The sequence below is a fragment of the Hyla sarda genome, chromosome 3 (assembly GCF_029499605.1).
Source record: "Hyla sarda isolate aHylSar1 chromosome 3, aHylSar1.hap1, whole genome shotgun sequence".
Taxonomy (NCBI): Eukaryota; Metazoa; Chordata; class Amphibia; order Anura; family Hylidae; genus Hyla; species Hyla sarda.
In genome coordinates, this window is record NC_079191.1 from 245,955,653 (window position 1) to 245,970,133 (window position 14,481).

General features: G+C 39.2%; 1 protein-coding gene across 1 annotated transcript in view; it reads right to left on the reverse strand.

Moving 5' to 3' along the window:
- Window positions 1-3,432: 3,432 nt before the first annotated feature.
- The window catches only part of LOC130360722 (amine sulfotransferase-like), a 33,456-nt gene continuing 22,407 nt past the window's right edge, over window positions 3,433-14,481 (reverse strand). Inside the window, exons 3-7 of the mRNA XM_056563283.1 lie at window positions 11,071-11,279; window positions 9,647-9,773; window positions 7,713-7,807; window positions 6,666-6,846; window positions 3,433-4,002 (exon numbers count right to left, since the gene is read on the reverse strand). Of these exons, the coding sequence (XP_056419258.1) occupies window positions 3,872-4,002; window positions 6,666-6,846; window positions 7,713-7,807; window positions 9,647-9,773; window positions 11,071-11,279 (743 nt within the window). The 3' untranslated portion in view covers window positions 3,433-3,871. The remainder of the gene's footprint in view (window positions 4,003-6,665; window positions 6,847-7,712; window positions 7,808-9,646; window positions 9,774-11,070; window positions 11,280-14,481) is intronic.

The window sequence follows — 14,481 nt, forward strand, 5'->3', positions numbered from 1 at the left end:
GGACATGCCCCCCAAAAACCCTTTCAGAAAAACTCTCTCTCCAAAATCCCATTGTCGCTCCTTCCCTTCTGAGCCCTCTACTGTGCCCGCCTAACACTTGACATACATATATGAGGTATTTCCTTACTCGAGAGAAATTGGGTTACAAATTTTAGGGTGATTTCTCTCCTTTTACCCCTTGTAAAAATTCAAAAATTGGGTCTACAAGAAAATGCGAGTGTAAAAAATGAAAATTTAGAATTTTCTCCTTCACTTTGCTGCTATTCCTGTGAAACACCTAAAGGGTTAAAACACTTACTGAATGTCATTTTGAATACTTTGGGGGGTGCAGTTTTTATAATGGGGTCATTTATGGGGTATTTCTAATATGAAGACCCTTAAAATCCACTTCCAACCTGAACTGGGCCCTGAAAAATTACGATTTTGAAAATTTTGAGAAAAATTGGAAAATTGCTGCGGAACTTTGAAGCCCTCTGGTGCCCTCCAAAAGTAAAAACTTGTAAAAATTTTTATGCAAACACAAAGTAGATATATTGTATATGTGAATCAATATGTAATTTATTTGGAATATCCATTTTCCTTTCAAGCAGAGACTTTCAAAGTTAGAAAAATGCTAAACTTTCAAAATTTTCATGACATTTTTAGATTTTTTACCAAGAAAGGATACAAATATCAGTGAAATTTTACCAATAACATAAAGTAGAATATGTCACGAAAAAACTATCTCGGAATCAGAATGATAACTAAAAGCATTCCAGAGTTATTAATGTTTAAAGTGACAGTGGTCAGATTTTCAAAAAAATGCCCAGGTCATGAAGGTGAAAATGGGCTGGGTCATGAAGGGGTTAAAGGGGTACTTTTTTTTTTTTTAAATCAACTGTTGCCAGAAAGTTAAACAGATTTGTAAATTGCTTCTATTAAAAAATCTTAATCCTTCCAGTAACAGTTCCAGTTTTTGGAACACAGAGCTCTCTGGTGACATCATGAGCACAGTGCTCTCTGCTGACACCTCTGTCCATTTTAAGAACTGTCCAGAGTAGGAGAAAATCCCCATAGCAAACATATGCTGTTCTGGACAGTCCGTAAAATGGACAGAGGTGTCATCAGAGAGCACTGTGCTCGTGATGTCAGCAGAGAGCACTGTGTTCCAAAAAGAAAAGAATTTCCGCTGTAGTATTCAGCAGCTAATAAGTACTGGAAAGATTAAGATTTTTTTTATAGAAGTCATTTACAAATCTGTTTAACTTTCTGGCACCAGTTGATTTAAAAAATAAATAAAAAGTTTTCTACCCGAGTACCCCTTCAAAGCCTCAAGCAAGTAGTACCCGGCATACATTTGTTCTAACACAGTGATGAAGATAAGACAAATTGGTACACAATTTGTGATTTAATAAAATGGTTTTTTTTTGTAGTACCAAAGTAATAAAAGAAAAAGAAGTTATGAATGTACTGATACTGTGTTGAACAAAGAAAAAAACTGTGTTTTATTTTTTAACCTTTGCACTGTGACAGGACCCTTGAATTAAACATCAAACCCCAGGAGGTGCCAGGGTAATATATTAACAACAACTTTAGGGGAAACCCCTAAAGGGGTACCCTATACTAGGACACCTCCCACTAAAATATAACTTTTATTAAAAACGGGGATTGTGAAAAATCAAAATTGAAAAAGCACACTTGTGTAATATAAACTTTGTCCACTAGGTGTCAGTACCACACCACTAGTTTAAAAACACAACTCCAGTGCAGTGTAGCTCCTGTTATAACTAATGAATATTGCTGTTGATTGGTGTATATGGAATGTGGTGAGGTAGAGAGGCCGTTCACAAGCAGTTTGAGATAGTAGTGATGGAGCCAACGATAGGAGCTGCTAATTAAAAGTTCCAATTAGCCAGTTCTTTGCTGTTTCATTGGTCCCCCAGCTTTATCAGAAGGACTGGTGGCTAATGACCAGTGGGCATTCAGCGTCTCCTTAAATAGACTGGCATCTGACGTCAGTCAGAATTGCCCCCTGTTCCGTTACTCCACCAATCATATACTGTGATAAGTATCTTGTGATGTTGTTGCGATCATGACTGCATCACCCTGCACCGCGCATGACTGCCGGCATTGTAAATAATGCCATGTGGATGTCACTGAAAGGTAGGATTATATTAAAGATATATGAAAACGATATATGAAACCTGGGGATGCAAAAGGACTATGCTGACTAATATACAGAGCTTTCTTAACATATTAGTGGATGGTAGGATATGGTACATGTTCAGCATTGATACATACGTATTTAATGTATTAAATATAAATGGCATATATAGACTGAGTGTATTGTTAGAGAATATAAATCAAAATGCAAAATTAGCTATGCGGACTAATACGCATATATTTCGTGACATGTTAGTAGCACCCTTGAAGAGACTGCCTACTACACCACCGGCCAGAAAACCAGATTTGCATGAAAGGTTAGACAACTTGGAGGTGTGGCCTGGAAGGAATTCAGCTGGAGACAATGTTTAAAGGGGTACTCCCATGGAAAACTTTTTTTTTTTTTTAAATCAACTGGTGTCAGAAAGTTATTCCGATTTGTAAATTACTTCTATTAAAAAAATCTTAATCCTTCCAGTACTTTTTAGGGGCTGTATACTACAGAAGAAATGCTTTTCTTTTTGGATTTCTCTGATGTCACGACCACAGTGCTCTCTGCTGTCCATTTTTTGGAACTGTCCAGAGAAGGCAAAAATCCCCATAGCAAACATATGCTGCTGTGGACAGTTCCTAAAATGGACAGCAGAGGTCAGCAGAGAGCCCTGTGGTCATGACATCAGAGAAATCCAAAAAGGAAAGCATTTTCTCTGTAGTATACAGCCCATAAAATGTATTGTAAGGATTAAGATTTTTTAATACAAGTAACTTACAAATCTGTTTAATTTTCTGGCACCAGTTGATTTAAAAAGTAAAGTTTTCCACAGGAGTAACCCTTTAAGCCGGGCAAAGGCAGGCTGCGGCCTGAGGACCTGGAAGGTACTTAAAAAGGCACAATTTTTTTGATGGTTTCAGCCAGTTTCTCATAGGCTGCCTGCTGGTTGCTTCCCCTGCAGGGTCAGGTGGAAATTTATTTGGTGGTGTGTCCAGGATGGATGGTTTGGACTCTTAAGGTTGGTGGGAAGTTTTTATATGGAGGTTTATGATATGTTAAATTTAAGGTCAAAAAGGGTCCCAAGAAAGCTAAATGTAAAAGCAAGGAGTGTGGTCTTAGCAGGAAAGTTTTGCAGCTCTTACCATAAGTCTTTAATACCAGTAATACCTGTAGTGTAATACCTGCTTGAAAAAGGTTTCAGAGGACGAATCCCCATCTTTTTTTATGAATATATAAGATTGTTTTACAGTGAGGTTTAAGTTGTCCCTGTCCTCTCTGAATAGAGAGGGACTGTTAACTTTTTTACAAGAAAGAGAGTGGTTAGTGGAGAAGTTATCAGATTGTGTTGGAAAGTCAGGGATCAGAAGTGGAACCTCTAGTAAAGGTGGGTGGAGGATATAGAGCCACAGACCACTCAGGATAGAATGGTTTAGGGACTTACTCCTAGGAAAAGGAAGGTCTTTCCTATTGATTAGAACATTATGAAGCTGGTAGAGAGAGAATGGAAGAAACCTTACCAGACATTTTCCATGCCTACAACCATCCTTTTCAAAATAAACCGCTCCGCCAAACCACAGAACGACAAAGCAAGTGAGCAACAGATGGTATTTGTGAGAGAAATATAGGTGCTAGACACATAAATATTATAATATGCATGGTCAGGTACTGAGTAACATACAGTAACATTTTTGGGGGGAAATGACAGTTACTCTTTAAGGTTTTGTAGACAACAGAACTCTAGGGTGCAGGTTTTTCATTGAGTTCCCACACAAACTTGATTGGCAGATCTTCCATCTTCTCTCTGTACACCTTATCAAACCTCTCACATTGAGACACCGTCATCATATTTTTCCAGTCCCCAACAATCCCTGGTAACGTGTATAAAGAAAAGTTGAGTCAGTGGGAGGGAAATAAGTTAAGTCTTGTAAAGTCTGCTTGTGTTTTCAGTTCTCAGCAGCCTGACTGCTAGGAGAGAACCTCATAAAGAGATACAATATCCCAGCACTGCGGATGCAGGCAATCTATAAAACTTCCAGCCTGAGAAAAGGTAACTGTTTATATTTTTATACACCTCTCTCTGTAATATGAGAAAATAAAGCTGGATGTTGTATAGATTGCCTGTGTCCGGACTGCTGGGATATTGTATCTTTTTATGAGGTTCGCTCCTTGAATCCCTACAAATGTCATCAACGCCCTATGCACCTAGCTGGCTTGGATCGTGGACTTTTCTATATCGAGTGGTGAGCGGAATAGATTTTTTTCCCTCTTGTTCAGTTATTGTAAACTTCTCCCTTAAAAATTCTCTTTTTAGCAGTTGTGAAGTAAAATTGTATGCCAAAAATGCAACACTTTGTGCCCAAAAGTGCTGGCTTTCCTTTTTTAGAAAAGGGTTTAGGGAGGGAGGGAGAGAGGGAGAGGGAGAGAGAGATGGATGATATTTTATGAAATATTTTCCAATGGCACATGTGCATTTACATCCAATCTGTTTTTTCAAAAATTCTATTATTTAAGCTTATGCTTCTAGTTCTAGAATCCTAACACAAATACCAAGAGACAATTGTTAAATGAGTTGTCCAGTGATTAAAAAAAAATGTTAATTTTAATAGTTCCCAACCTGGGCTAAAAATGTAAAACAAGCAGTACTCATCTACCACAATACCATGCTGCTGTAACTGTGACAATATCTGGACCCCACTGCCCATTACTTCTTGGTCTCATCTTGCCTTGTGGATGTCACCAGGAAGTTGTGAGCAGCAGGAATTGGACAACCTCGGAATGGCAGTGGATGAAGTATACAGCATATGAGTACTGATTTTCTTTCTTGTTTTTTTTTTTTTTTTTTCAAGCCTAGCTTGGTCTCTCTTAAAAATGTGAGAAAAATAATATTCCTTTTAAATATGTATTTGTAATCAGTGCATAATGCAGCATTTGGACACTTTTACATGAAAACTAGCAAGCATGGTTCCTTGTTTTAAGAGGAAGCGACTGATTTGAATTTTATGTAAATCTGGAAAATATTCTGCTTTCCATTGATCATCCAACATGCAAAACACTCTGAGTGTTCGGGCAAAAGGTATATGAAGGTGCCCATACATTTTTAATAACTGTCACCCAAACGAGCGAACTTACAGTAAATTTGATTCGTCACGAACTTCTCGGCTCGGCAGTTGATGACTTATCCTGCTTGAATTAGTTCAGCTTTCAGGTGCTCTGGAGGGCTGGAAAAGATGGATACAGTCCTAGGAAAGAGTCTCCTAGGACTGTATCCACCTTTTCCAGCCCACGGGAGCACCTGAAGGCTGAACTAATTTATGGGATAAGTCTTCAACTGCCGAGCCGAGAAGTTCGTGACGAATTGAATTTACTGTAAGTTCGCTCATCTCTACTTCTGACCTTCCCATACACAAGAATGTTTGTCCCAGCTGAATGTTTGCGTTGTCTATGAGGAGGGTAGGCCGCAGCAGACAGCTCCAGTGCGGCTTACCCCTCTAAAAGGGTTAGCAGCGAAAATTGTGAGTCAGGAGGCCACCATATAGACTCACAGTGTGGCAGGTCCTCTTTCAAACACGGTATGACTAATATTTGGAGTGAAATATGCTAATTTAGAAAACTAGCAAGGGGGGGTATTCCCATTGCTCTTTAAGTGTTAATGGTGCCGCTATCTGCCCGACGTAGCCAGCTGCATAGCTGAACAGCTCGGCTGCATGGAACGACCTCATTCAAGAAGGAGTGAATAGTAATGAAAGGGCGGGATGGACAGGCGGAACATCATTATGAAGCAGCATGATTGTCATTAAAAGGGCAATGGGAACGCCCCCCAGAGTTAGTTCCTCTAAATTAGCATATCTGTACTTATGATCATAAATCTGTAATAGGGCCACAGATTCTGGTGAGTGATACCTCGTTTGAAAGAAGGTCACCCACACAATAAGCCTATATGTTCAGCTTGGTTGCCCTTAGTCACTGATGTGAATAGCAGGTTAAAAGACATTTTCTATCTATATTTTCATTTCACCTCAGACAGATACTGTGTCACACTCCTGGTGTCTTATGTGTTACTCATACACCATTAAAAACACTCCCTGCTCATGAGAAACTGCTTCACATATTCCATGGTAAGGCAAAGATGTATACTTCCTCCTCTGTCCTTGCATGGTCCATACTCATTACATTGGGTACAGATACATACAGTCCCCAGTCCTCCCTTTTCTCATGGGGAAAAAAAGGTGGACCTAACCTTCTCAGTTTCTCTTTTAAATACTTGGCTGAACCTACCAGCGGCAGTGGGTTCAGCCAACTTTAGTATAAGGTATATAGGCACTTTTATTAACAAGTATGCCCAACCAGAGGCAAAGCTAGTAGGCTTAGCAGTGACTGCAGCCTAAAAAGCAATGACTGATAAGGAACCATCAGAGTATATGCACTGAATCGGCAAGAGGTTCAAAAGGTGTGGTACTGTTTGTTTCAAAACTTTAGTACATTTTCTGTTTTATATTTTTTAACCCTTTGGCAACTCTTAATTTTACTTTACCTTTACGGAGAAAATCCCCTCTACTTTTGTCTACAACATCTTCTGAAAGAAATTTATAATTCGAAACAGGATCATGTTTCATGTTCTTAAAGGTTGCTTTTTCCACCACGGTGTCTATTTCTTTCTCATCGAGGTTTACGCCCACAAATGTACAGATTTTCTTCACAGCAGATCGAAGGTCCTTAAATAGGCATAAAACAATAACTGCAATAACTGTTTGCTTATGCTTTGGGTGCCTGGCCAGCACCATCCGTGCTTCTGAGCGAGTTAGGACATTGACCTGGACATACATCTTGCTTATAATAACTGCAATACACACAGGTAAGGGAATAGTGACACGGCAAGGGGGGGGATAAATAGCCGTTAACTTATACCGGAATATCGGTATAAGTTATCGGCTATCGACCCTAACCTCCACAGAATATCGGTATCGGCCCCATAAAGCATCCATGGTTTCATATAGTATCTTATTTGTCCAATGCAAATGGATACCTCTAGGCCAATATGGATAAATAATTTAATAACTTCAAAAATACCATAAAAATACCTGAAAAGAATAACATAAAACAAACAGGAACCACATTAACAATTCTTCTGCCTCTACACCTGAATTGTCTGTATCCCTACAATGCTTTGTGTCCAAACAGTGCTTGTGAGTGGCATTCTGGGAATTTAAGTCCCCACACTTTTGTTTTCCAGGTTATAAGATGCTGCCAGAGGAGTCTGGCAGCAGATTTTCTCCCCTTTCCTTATTTACAACACATGAACATTCGTCGAAACTGAATATTCATGTGTATAGGTTGAACGGGAGAAATAGCTGATAACTGAATGAACAACCAGCTGACGGCTTTTGAGATAGACTAGAGGAGCCGAGCTACAATGTAGGACTAAACATGTCAACAAACGTAAATCCGATATCACAATTGTCGACAGATTTATGCCTTTGGCCACAAAATCATTACATAGCCGTAAATTGCAAAATCATTTCTAAATACTACTATATCATGCACATCTTTTTTTTTAATTATCAATGAAAACCTTAATTACCTTTTTCATTTCTTCAAAGGTCACAAAAAGTATGTTGAAATCTTTTTTATGCGTGTACCAGCCTCTGATATGATCAAACCAGGAACCACCTATAACTTTAAAATAAGATGAAAATTAAATTTACTAAAAACTTTCAAACTTTGGGAAACACTATTGTTTCTATGCGTTAAAAGGGGGGGTACTCTGCTGCTCAGCATTTGAAACAAACTGTTCTGAATGCTGGAGCCAGCGCCGGGAGCTCATGACATCTTAGCCCCGCCCCTTCGATGCATGTCTATGGGAGGGGTCGTGAAGGCCGTCAAGCCCCCTCCCACAGACTTGCATTGAGGTGGCAGGTTGTGACGTCATGAGGGGGCGGGGTTGTGATGTCACGAGCTCGCGGCTCCAGTGTTTGGAACAGTTTGTTCCAAATGCTGAGCAGCAGAGTACCCCTTTAAGGGTTTGACATTTTTTTTTAAAGTAAAGGTTTACTTTTGTTGTTTTTGCATGTTGGTTATTGACCTTTGAGGGTCAGGTCATAAAAAAAATAAAAATACAGTAGTAAAAAAAACCTTGGTTTGTGTGTTCTTTTTGCAAATACGATGGCCATGGGCTCTACAAAAACTTTAAACGGGTAAAAAAAACTTTTAACATGTTGTAGCGACATGTCAAAGTTTCGATCCATTAGGGTTTGAGTGTTCAGACCACGACCGATAGCTAGAACTGGCTGGGAGAAGAGCGTGCTAAGCGTGACAGACTATGGGATTGCTTCTGTCAGCCATGCTTTTCTCCCAGCTCGTTCTAACATTTGGTCAGGGTCTGAAAACTCAGACCCTGACAGATGAAAACATTTAACCCCTAGAGGACATGTAACAGACATGTACGTTGCTGTGCCGTGGGACCTAGCACACATTGACTAATTGTATTACATTGTATGCTGCGCGGTTCCGCGATCACCGTGTCGCCCAACACGGTAGTCGAAACCAGCCAGCTCCTGTTAACAGCAGTGGGGCCTCATGGATAATGGCGGATATCAGTGATCCCGCTGATGTCCACCATTAACCCTTCAGATGCCATAATCAATAGCAATCGGTGAAATTGTGGCGGTCCGAAGTGTTAAGATGGTCAGCGGAGATTTATTCACCTGCTCCAGCCGTCTGTTGCATTCTTCTTCTCTGTTCTGCTTTCTAACAGACAAGAGAAGTATATAGCTGAAAACACTGATCAGTGCTATGCAGAGCACTGCTCAGTATTTGCAATCCAAAGATTGCAATTAATAGTCAGACAAAAAAGTGTAAAAAAAAAATAAAAAAAATTGAATAAAAATAAAATTCCCCTCTTTTTTCATTTTCCAAAACAAAATGTAAAAAAAATCCCAACAACATATTTGGTATCACCGCATACATAAATGTCCGAACTATTAAAATAAAATATTAATGTTCCCGTACGGTGAACGGCGTAAATGTAAAAAAAAAGTCTAAAATTGCTGCGTTTTGTCACATCACATCCCAGAAAAAAATGTAATAATCAGTGATCACAAAGTCATATATACACAAACAAGGTACCAATAAAAACTACAGATCACGGCGCAAAAATATTGCCTGATACAGCCCCGTGTACAGAAAAATTAGAACGTTTTAGGGGGTCAGATTAGGGCAATTTTAAACAGACTAATTTTGCTACAAAAGTTAGATTTTTTTTTATTTTTTTAAAACAGATGGAAAAATAAAAAAGTTATGCCTCTTAGAAGGCAGGGAGGAAAAAATGAAAATGCAAAAATGAAATTGTCGGTCTCCTTTAGGCCAAAATGGGCTGTGTCCTTAAAATGTTAACATGTCTCTAGGACACATTTAAAGTAAAGGAAGACTGAAAAAAATAAAACCTCAAAAAACTATTATGCTTATACTATTCTTATTGCTTATATTCAGATGAAAATATATTTATTACAAGAATACCTGTCCCTGCCATGAAGAGCTCTATAGTTGTTTCCCAATTTACTGGATGTTTCAGGGGTGCAAGAGTGTTGACAAAGTAGTAACAGGACACCAACACATCTTTTGGGTTTCGACACACATAAACAATCTGAAAAAAAGGTGGGAAATTGTGTCTTTATTAAAATATTGATTAATATTAAAATTGATTAATGCAATTATAATGTTGCCAGTTGGATAATAATTATTCAATGATAAGTGATCATTTCTTAATAATTTCAGAAATAAAGGTGTTTCACCTTTTATGTCTTTTTTTTTTTACCTAACTTCTGTTTAGTGCAGTAATATACGATATTCATGTGAATGGACATGTACATGTGATCTCCACTTATAATAGCAAATAGAAATATGAGAGAAAAACAAAACAAGCTGTGCACAATAGAAGCTCTTAGAAGTTTTTATCTGTTGTGCTTCATTGTTTACATGCTGAACCTGAGAACTATTAAGTAACCTGAGGACACGTGCATCCCCGATCTAGGTTGGAACATTGGCCGCTAAATCTATTTAAATATTTTAAGTGCGTACTTTTAGTGGTGGATTTTTTTTCAGGAGGGACTCATATGCCAAGATATAGGAGTATGCATGCAACACACGCTGCCTCTCATAGTGTCACTGTAGCTGCATGAAAGGTTGTGGGAACAACCATGTACAAGTATTTTGTATGTGCCTCTTTTTGTAAGATAAACGCTACTCTAGAAAAAAAAAATCCAGTATTGTGATACCTCCTAGGTTTATCATTTTCCGGTTTGCTTTAGGACAGATGGATTATTTTTTCTGACTTTTCTTGTTAAAATTATTGGAATTTAATGTTACAAAATAGAAGTATATTTAATTTTCTTTTTTGCAAAAACTATCCAAAAATCTACAGTATGCACTGAAATAAAAAGCCATACATATATTATAAAATCATCCATTAAAGGGGTACTCCGGTGCTAAGACATATTATCCGCTATCCAAAGGACCTGCCGCTGGGGACCCCCGTGATCTTCCACGCCAAACCCCATTAGAATCAGCCCCCGGAGCGTGCTCGCTTCAGGTCTGATTACTGGCGATCACGGGGATGGAGCATAGTGATGTCACGGCTCCGCCCCCTCAATGCAAGCCAATGGAGGGGGCGTGACAGCTGTCACGCCCCCTCCATAGGCTTGCATTGAGGGAGCGGAGTGTGACGTCACTATGCTCCGTCCCCGTGATCACCAGTAATCAGACCCGGAGCGAGCACACTCCGGGGGATGATTCTAACGGGGTGCGGCGTGGAAGATCTAGTGGCGGGACCCCCGCGATCAGGCATCTTATCCCCTAGCCTTTGGATAGGGGATAAGATGTCTTAGCGCCGGAGTACCCCTTTAATATGAGAAACTGTGTAAGACAATATTTATGTTATTTACTTTTCCCATCCCGGACCTCAGACCACTTGGCATCAGGTAATGAGGCAGGTGAGAGGTAAAGAGACGAGGAGATGGACGGCTTGTAAAGTCAACATTCTTAATGTTATATTCAATCCATGGCATTCTATCTATATTCTCAGTTTGTTCTGTTCCATTTCGATGGCCTTCATTAAATATTAGGCTTAGAATTTGCTGTGTCCAAACTGTGCCTGCAAAAAAGTTTATAGGGTTCATTATTTATAGTATTTATAGTTGTTGAGAAGGTATACAACAAGTTTTTTTGTTATGGTTAAAACAAACACTACATAGAATAGATAATAGGTAAAAGAAAATATTTATATAATGGAATTGACTCCTTTTTCCTGCCTAGTTCCAAGTGTCCAGTGTCTATAAGGCTAGAATGGCACTACCGGAGCTTCCAATTCTACTTAGAAATTCCACAAGGGAATTCCAGTGCAGCAGTCAGTTTATTGTGAAGCATCATTTACAATACATTTTAATAGTCTAGAGTTTTTAAAATTTAATGATACCAATTGTGTCTATATTTTTGAAGTTAGCTTTTTTATTTGGAAAATAGAAGGTGGGGCTGCATTTTAATATAGAGGATTTCCTAATATTTTGAAAATCTTGTTTTCTTACATTTTCAGTCCCCCTAGGCTGTAGTACACTGAAATGCATGTTTATTGCAGAGAACCAACATATTTCTGATCTCCTATTATACTTTATGCAACAGTAGGGTAAAATGAGCCTCTGGCCCCTATGACAACTGATCAGCATTCCATAATTTATAGACATAACAGGACCAGCACCTGTCAAATAACCACCTAGAAGCCATGGTTGTTATTGACCTCGGCATCTAAGGGGTCCAGCTGCCAGCATCAGAATCCACCGCTGCCAAGTGTCAGCTGTAATATACAACCAGCAAGTGTTGCATATGGAACAGGCTCAGCCCCTTAGCTGCTTCATATTCGGGAAAGTTGAGGCTTTGGTGCTGGAAAAACACACAGATGTATTTGGTGTTGTTGAGACACAGCTTGACTCCTCAAGTAAATGGGGTTGGTGGTGTTTTTCATGCAACTCTATGAAAGACCAATTTTAAAGTTGGTCAGGAAAGTGTACACACAACTGTGGGGAAACCTATCATAGATTGGAAATGTAGAGAATACCAAAGTCACACACCCTTTTAAGGTTACTGAGCACAAGTCTCTGGCTAGGTGCAAATAAAATAAAAAATGACAAAAAAGTAACAACATTTACACAAGGTGCTGCATGAGGCAACCAATAGGCAATACTCATCTGGCAAATAAAGCTCCCTTTTGCATCATACAATATTTTAGAACCATCTTGCAAACCACCAACACAGAAGCTTTATCTTTTTACATAACTTTTTTTTCTTGTGGAATGAATTTATTCATCCTTCAAGGGTCGGCTAACATGTCCCTTTTTTCTGCAGATTTGCTGCAGCAGATTTTGCTTCCCATTGACTTCAATAAGTAGCAAAATCTGCAGCAACATTAAGAACCTTTCAGATTTTCTGTTATCTCAGTTTTAGAGGAAGCAGCAGGGAAGAGGTTACATTCTCAGATTGGGACAGGGGGAGAAAGAAACCTTGGAGGGTAGCAAAAGATGAGAATATGTTCAAGGCAGTCTGCATAGAAGAATCATAAATAAGTGTGGAGAGAAAGCAGAACGTATACAGCTAACTTTGGGGGCTTTAACCTCTTAAGCATTCAGGGCGTACCTGTACGCCCTGCACCCACTCCCCTTCTATGATGTGGGCTCAGGATCACGGTGGTGCCCGGCTTTAAACACCTAGACGCCATGATCAAAGTTGATTTTGGCATCTAAAAATATAAAAAATCATTCCCGGCAGCTCAGTGGAGCTGATCGGGACCACCACGGTAAAATCAGCTGAAAGGGCGTTGGGAGGCCCTTGTCTCCTTGCCGTCTGATTGGTGCTCTGTTGCTCCAGGAGGCCTCAGCAGCCTAGAGCAATCAAGCACCGATAACACTGATCAATCCCATGCTATGGCATAGTATTGAACCGTGTATGCAATCCAAGGATTGCATGTAATAGTCCCCTTTGGGGACTATAAAATGGTGTAAAAAAAAGTGTTCATAAACGTGAATTAACCCCTTCCCTAAAAAAAAGTTAGAATCACCCCCCTTTTCCCATAAAAAAAATATATGTGAACAAAAATAAACATGGGGTATCACCGCGTGCGTAAATGTGCGAACTATAAAAAATATAACGTTAATTAGCATGTATAAAAAGCGATCAAAAAGTTCCATCAGTTTTTAAAAAGATCAGAGAAAATATTTTAATAGCCTTCAACTCTAGCCTTTGTGATCATTTAATTGCTTTTACAATACATTGCAGTACTTCCGTATTCAAGTCTATTATGACTGTTAGCATAAAACTGACAGCCATTCAGACCCTGGCTCCTAATAGGCTCACACACCTGGGAACTTCTTAAAGAGTACCTGTCATGATCTTGTTAAATTTTATAATCCTCCCATTTCACTGCCCCATCATGATAAACCACCCCTTGCCTTTATTTTTTATTATAATTTTAGTTTTCTACCTTGATATTGCTCTGTATTTTCTGTTCAGTCTCAGTCAGATTCACAGACTGGGAAGGGGCGTTACCCAGCAGGTGTGACATCATCTGAGGCCATACAGGGGAGAACTTCCTCCCTCACTTTGATACACACAGCCAGCCCAGAGCAGTTCAGTGTTAAACGATCTATGATTGGCTAAGGCTGCACCCCCCCTACTTCAGCACTCCAGACTGCATTTCCTGATTTTGGACTTCTGCCAGGCCAGCAGGAGTCCAAAGTCTGTGCAAGAGAGAGAGGGGAAAATGTGCTCTAAACAAGTAGGGACACACTTAGTGGCAGCTTTTTTAAACACAAATAAAAACATAGAATTTTTTTTTTTTTTTAACAAAGTACATTAGATAGATTTTTTTATTTACCATAAGGAGTGCAATAGCAAAAACTAGTTTTAATGACAGTGCCCATTTAAGGCCCCTGACTGCCATGGCATCCTTTCAGCACCCAACATTCTCACTGCAAGGGCATGGATGGGGTGACAGAGGGAGCCTCTTTCCTCTGTTTACCCCCTTAGATTCCCAGGCACTATTGACCTCAGCATCTGGGGTTAAATGTCCAGAATTGGATATCCACTACAGTTGGAAAGGGAACAGCTTGCTCTAGCTACATAGCACTATTGCTTTAGGCATAATACGATGAATGCAAGGAGTTAAACAGTCATCCATATTGATATTACAAGTAAACATCCAAACCAAAATACAAAGTACAAAGTTCATGTTTACTGAGTACATATTTTTCTTTAATTCTTTATTCTGGAGGCATATTGATGGTTAGTCTTTATATTCATTTTAAGGA